The sequence below is a fragment of the Verticillium dahliae genome, genomic scaffold, assembly GCF_000150675.1.
Source record: "Verticillium dahliae VdLs.17 supercont1.24 genomic scaffold, whole genome shotgun sequence".
Taxonomy (NCBI): domain Eukaryota; kingdom Fungi; phylum Ascomycota; class Sordariomycetes; order Glomerellales; family Plectosphaerellaceae; genus Verticillium; species Verticillium dahliae.
Window position 1 is genome coordinate 161,649 of NW_009276937.1, and position 6,552 is coordinate 168,200.

Sequence of the window (6,552 nt, forward strand, 5' to 3'; positions counted from 1 at the left end):
TCTATCCTCTCCACAATTATACCCATATACCGATTTTCAATTTCCTCTTGTTTTTGTCCTCGCATTGTTTCCCTCTTTTTTCCCCTCTTTCTATTTCCAGGTTCCTTCTTCTACCCCCAGATTAACCAGAACCTATCGCCAATCCTACACGTATTTTCCTCGCATATCGGACCCCAATCTTTCCTAACACACCCCTTACCCTGGCTGGGTTCCTCCTTTCACAAGTGAAGACGACGGCGGCGCTTGCTGCAAAGGTGAGCGTCTCCCTCCACTGCTTGTCCTCAGCATACCTTCGCGGGAACAGAGTTGCCAGCGCCCTCGGCGCCACAAACAAGGCCATGTCCTTCCGTCGACTCGCTGTCTCGAGCAGCACACTCCACCCGCACATGAAACAGCCGCAGCCTACGCACACGCCGCCATCGATCTTCTGTCGTCCAGCAAAGTCTTTACCCACAATGTGTGGGCCGATGCGCGTCCGGCCGAGGCAGACGCCGTAGTAGAAGAGCATGATGAACACGCCCAGAAAGGCGGAGGAGCGAGACGCGGACAGCACGGCAGTGCGGATGCCTTGGACGGTTGGAGGCTTGCGAAGTTGCATGGCGAGGTTGAGGGGAAGGTACATGGCCATGCTCCAGCGCCATGAGCGGACGAGACGAGACAGGGCGTGGTACTCGCACGACGGGCCGCAGCCCATGTGCACCATCTCGCAGGGGAAAGGCGCCGTCTTGGCAGGATCGCCCCAGATGACAGGCCACTTGTAGTCCTCACACATGGACTGCAGAAGCGGGGCCTGGCCGGTGTCCTTGCCGTAGCGGAGATCGCCGGATCGGCAGCGTCGTAGAGCTTCGATGAGGCGGTTGTCGACGGCAGCGGCGGAGCTGATCCACCTTTGATAGGCCTTGGGCAGGCCCGAGGGGTTGTAGAACCATGCCCACATAATGAGAGCGCAGGAGCACACAAAGATCCAGGGATCGGTGGAATGGCCAATGAGGCTCTCGAGCTAGCATCTTGTCAGTGACGTGAGTCGTGACCGAGGATCGGTGTGCAGCATACCTTGGTCCATTTCTGGCTCGCTACGCGTCGAGCTCGGCGACGAGACCACAACTCGCCAACAAGGACGTCTACTGCGCGTGTAAAGGCAAAAAGCGTCATGTCAAGAGTGCGACCGGCCATGGCCACCTTCTCCTCCTTGACGCCCGGGTGGACATTGGTTCTGGTGGGGACCGTTTTGGTGAATTTTGAACATATGCGTGACTGCACCAGCCGGAGGCTGAGCCAGGCTGCCACAAATGTCGACAACCATCTCGACAGCCTTGAGAGAAACAATTAGCACCTACACAAAGATGCGACATTTGGCAGCACCACGGGTGAGACCAGGTTCGTCCCAAGGAGGTGGCGCCTAGGCATGTTAGACATACCGCGTCCGTGTCACCTCACTGAGATGCCGTGCAACACGATGCAAGAACAGCCGAAATAGTTCCTGGGGAAAGACAGGTGTCAGTTTTGGGGAAGTGATGGAAGACATGGAAGGATGGAAGAAGGCAAGCCAAGCCAGAGCCGAACTCCACTGACCTCGAGTAATGTGCTGCCGCCAGCGAGCAGGGCGCAGAAGGCGGGGAACCTGCGCAGTTCGAAGCCAGTCAAGATGGTATGATTCAGCGAGGACAGGAAGGATTCATGCTCCTTTTGCGCGCCCGCAGATGCGCCGCTTCGCTTCCTGGCAGCCCTGGAGACATGTTGGAGCAGGAGAGTCAATAGTCTAGGCGCCACGGAGGATGCATATCCCAAGAGGTATGCGCGCACCAGAGGTCTCAGGAGAGGCGGGGTGCCGGGAATGATGTCGAGGGGCCCTCTTCGGGAGCTCAGCAGCTGACTCCGAGGTTGCATGGCGGGCGGAAGGAAGCGATGACCGTAACCTCACGGATGGCCGTGGCCGTGGCCGTGACCGTGACCGGGGGGGACTGAAAAACGGCGTTGGGGGTTCGGAAGTATTCGCGTGCCTGCGTGCCTGGGCCAAGGGAAGATCAGCATGTGCTGCAGCTAATGGTGGTTAGATGGCAGGACGTCGGGGCTATGATGTAAGTGCTGAGGGACGTTGGGCTAGCCGATGCAACGCAGAAACAAGCCATTGGGTACAGTGATGAGGGGACAGACAATAAGGTGACGCGCGCTATGCCGGGTGTCGTGTGCCTCGCGCCTCACGCCTGGTGCCGTGGGTCCACGGTGTGCATGAAAGACGCAGGTAGGTGAGAGTAAGGCACATGATCTTCGTGTCTAGTCATGGGCTGCTTGCTAGTTGCGAGAACGACTTTATGTGGGGGATAGAGGATGCGGTCGAGATTAGGTTATGACGATTTCCCTCGGGCGTCCGCGGGCGGCATAGCGTTCTATGGCTTCACTCGAAGAGGACCGGCCGACGAGATAGACGGGCCCCAAGAGCACGAGCACCTCGTGTTGGGGCCACTTGGGGGTGATAGGCAAGGTACCTAGGTAGTTCAAGGGGAATAAAGACACGCGTACCAAGGTAGGGGAGGGTTGGCGACGGGCCGCTCTTACCAGGGGGTTGGTCGAAAGTGTGTGTGTGTGTGTATGTGTGCTGTGCTTGTCAGGATGATTAGGGTTGGACCAAACTCAATTGTATTGGGTCGGATCGAGGGATGAGAGTCGCATTGAGGTAAAAGATCTGAGCGATGAACATGGATGCGCAGGTCCCGAGTAACCACTCGCCCAAGAACAGACTCGTCCAGAAACAGGAATGCAAAACGAAAGAGGCTGAAGAGAGAGTTTGATGCGGCAGCCCAAAGCAGGAGACCAACCGAAGGCGTAGAAGGGGGAAACAGGTGGTCAAATGTGGTACTAATAGAGAGCGTTGTTGACATATGCCAGAATCACAACGGCCGAGGTTCTGGTGCTATCAAGCCGTCTGCCCTGCGCAGCCGTGGAGTGGTCTTGCTAGTGCCAGGCCTGTCCCGCTCGTGGGGTCGATCAAAAGATGGGGAAAAGGCGAAGCTTGTGCTTGTGATTGCGAGAAAAGGCACCGAAACGTTCCGACCCAGAGTGAGTTTTGAGCCGACTAGACAGGGCTCTCAAGCCAACAACGACAACTGGCACTGGCAGGATGGGATCGAGGATCAGAGGGCGATCCCCAGGCGCCGATGTGTTTGTGATTTCGCTTATGGCTTGATGCCACCGCCCCTGAGCAGTCACACTGTAGAGGCTGGTGTCACCCGTCCTGAAGAGGAAATCGTTGGACGCAGGCCGAGGCAACGTGTGCTTCTGATGACCTAAGTGTCTCGTGCTTCTGACGATGGGATGGGAACGACAACGATGTGCTGTGGAGGGCTGTCCAGGCCACCATACATCGGACGAAACGCCGAAGGCAAAGCCCGCCAGGACAAGAGGGGGATAGCCAGGGGACGAGATGTTGCCTGTCTCTGTCTCTGGTGCTTCTGTTCCTGCGGGAATACGCAGAAATCAAGGGTCGCGACCGTGTCCGAGTTGCCGTGATCTCCACAGCTTCGGCTCTAGCGTCAGGGCAGATGCGGAAAAAAAAAAGGAGGCTGAGGCCTGGTGCCGATACCGATGCTGCTGTTGTTAATCAAGATGATGATGATGATGGGAGAGGAAACATGACCTCGCCAAGTGTTCCGGTGTTTCTGGTGGGCTGGCGAGTTGGTCCTGCGCGGCATTAGCAATGGCGTGGGAGCTTCCTTCCTTCGTCAGACAGGCCAGACCAGATGAGGCCAGACCCAGGCCACAGTGGAGGCGTCCATTAGAAATGAAAATGGCATGTGACACTCCGCTATCGTCATAGCATGGATACCGCAATATGCCCCTGCGAATCGACCAACTTGGTTCCTCTGACAGCCAATGGCAGACGGCAACAGCAACCCCCTAGAGCGATATTTCAGGTAGCCAAGGTAGCCCAGGGCTAATGTTGGGGAAAGTGGGCGGGCGTGCTGCACCTGCGTGCACCTGCACCCTCCCTCAAGTGTGACTGCCCAGGTGGCCCATCAAAGCCAGCACCCAAGATGGCCCTAAAGCAGGAGTGGGCATCCACCTCTGGCACTGGCCGCCCCGGATTTGACAGGGATCTTAGCACCAGGTGCCCCCCCTAATTCCTTCCCCCCCCAGAAGCAGCCCGCAGCCCGCAGGCCGTAGGTCAGCAGTAGCAAGCTGGCTGGTCCTTCCATTCGTTTTCTACGGAACCCGCCAGCCTGCCTCAAGGAAGCCACGGGGCCCACGGACACCGCCTCTCAGACCCCAGAACCCCCAGACAAGGACTCAGACCTAGCTAGACCCAGACCCAGACACAGACCCCCCCCAAGGGCATCTTCTCCATCTTCACCTGCCTGCACACCTGCACCTGCACTTGTACCCGCACCCATATCCTCAACCTCGACACAAATTCAACACCACTCAACACCACACACCGCACCACCACCATCAGCCTCCACTGAGACCTGATCCGCCTACACCCTCCCTGCCCCCCGTCCCAACCGATCACGGAACACGCCGGCTTCCTCGCTCATCTATGTCGCCAGCCCACTAACGCCTGTGTCGTCTCTCGTCTGCTGCTTCAATCTACCTTCTCTTTTACTCTCTCTTTCGCACCTACTCCTTTCCACCCTTTCAGACACCGAACCGACGTACGACGCGGCCAGAGCTCGGGCATCCGACATCTCAGCCTCACCGGACGCAGACATTTTGCCGCTCAAGCTGGACAGCGCACCTCTCTCTCAGCCATTGAACAATTTTTGATTCCCATATCACATATTCTACACTGCGCCTCAGTTCGACGAAAGAGTACCACAACCACCCCTCCATATCCCCGGATTCCAGCAATCTACCGCGCGTCATCTGTTCACAAGATCATCTTCCGTCATCTTCACGTGCCGCAAACTCGACAATCTGCAACGCCTAACGCCGGCGCATCCTCTTGAGCACAGCAACGCACATTCCAAACTCGAATAGCAATCGTGGCACCTACCTCTGCCATGCACATCAGGAGACCAAGCCCGTAGAATGCGACAAACCTGGGCATTTTGAACCACCCAGTTTCCCTCGAATATACTTTGAACATCCACCACAACCCTTTTCGTCCAAGACGCATCCATGCTCGCTGTACAACGTCCCACAATGGGTTCGTCGCAGCCCTCGGATTCGAATATGGTCTTTGGCTGTAGGCACCCGCCCTTCACACCGGTCGCTTACAAGCAACAATCATACTGACAGCATACTGCTTTAGATGCCATTGACGAGTCGCAAGACTTTTTTCTCGACCCGCCACCCGAACCCGCCCCTGGCGCGCCCATCCTTTCCGACAATGACTCGAAAATCATATCCTCTTTCTTCGACGACATGACCGCCGACCACTACAACGTCCCTTCCTTCGGCGAGGGTCTCAATTACAGCGACGCCTGGCTGTCTCTGCCGCCCCAGTTCATGGGCACCGCGACCTCGCTGGGGCAGGCGTCATTCGGCGCGCCGCTGCACTCTCCAGGCCACGAACTGCACCACCAAGACTTTTCCGACCTCATGCCGTTAGGCTCTGCGATGATGCCGCCACCACCGCCGCCACCTCCACAGCACATGATGTCGCATCCCCGCCCCTCGGTCGAGCAGCAGCCATCACCCGACGTCCTGGCGGCCGCCACATTGTTGCAAAATGGTTCATCCTCGCGACACCACTATCATAACACCGGCGGCTCCATGTTCTCGCCGCCACATAGGGGTATCCCCTCGCCACTTAGCCAGCAGCTAGGCCAACAACTGCGACACCAGCCGCTTGAGGAGTTCAAGCGCGCCGAACGCACCAACGGCTTCGCAGAGAGTAGCATGGAGGAACAGCATTTGGGCATGTTTACCGATCTCGTATTTGGTCCTTCACCCGCCGCTCCCAGCCGGCCGGCCCCGCCGCCTCCTAGGCAGAACCATGTGCCGATGGAAATGCAATGGGGATCGGACGCGCGCTTCAGCAGCCGCCCCCACAGCTTTATTCCAGACTCGGCGGGCGAGACGTACGATGCACTGTCAAAAAATCAGTTGCGGCACATGGAGTGCCTCGAGCCCAGCCGCAGCGCATCGAACACTCGTCCCTCGTCTCCGCTGGTCAATGGTGAATCATCGGGGGCATACATGAAAAAAGCGCCAGAGTCAGCAAGCACCCGCTTGGAAGATGTCCCTGAAGGCCCACCCCGTAAGAGGAGGAAGAGCCGAAGCGCGAAAGAGGAAGACGACGATGGCTCGGATGACGCAGAACCTCCCCTCAAGGGAGCTCGAAGGAAAAAAGGAAAAGAAGTCGCCACGGCGAGTGGGCAGGTACCGCTGCCAACAGCAGAAAACGGCACGAGCGGGCGGCGGCGCAAGTCAGCAACGGGGCCGAAGCCGCAACGAGAGAACCTGTCGGAGGCGCAGAAGCGCGAGAATCACATTCGCAGCGAGCAGAAGCGGCGCACGCTCATCAAGGAAGGGTTCGACGACTTGTGCGAGCTTGTGCCAGGGCTCAAGGGTGGTGGTTTCAGCAAGAGCACCATGCTCACCATGGCGGCC

At 57.9% G+C, this 6,552-nt stretch overlaps 2 protein-coding genes across 2 annotated transcripts in view; one reads left to right on the forward strand and one right to left on the reverse strand.

Annotated features, from left to right (window-relative positions):
- Positions 1-121: 121 nt before the first annotated feature.
- Positions 122-1,887, reverse strand: VDAG_08919 (uncharacterized protein; the record flags this gene model as incomplete). The annotated part of the gene is made up of 5 exons (XM_009656722.1): positions 122-1,000; positions 1,054-1,213; positions 1,338-1,399; positions 1,454-1,480; positions 1,573-1,887. The coding sequence occupies 5 exons, from the start codon at positions 1,885-1,887 to the stop codon at positions 122-124; spliced, it is 1,443 nt and encodes a 480-aa protein (XP_009655017.1).
- A 3,252-nt stretch (positions 1,888-5,139) lies between these two features.
- Positions 5,140-6,552, forward strand: part of VDAG_08920 (uncharacterized protein) — a gene marked incomplete at both ends in the record, with an annotated part of 1,814 nt that continues 401 nt past the window's right edge. Inside the window, 2 exons of the mRNA XM_009656723.1 lie at positions 5,140-5,143; positions 5,249-6,517. Of these exons, the coding sequence (XP_009655018.1) occupies positions 5,140-5,143; positions 5,249-6,517 (1,273 nt within the window). The remainder of the gene's footprint in view (positions 5,144-5,248; positions 6,518-6,552) is intronic.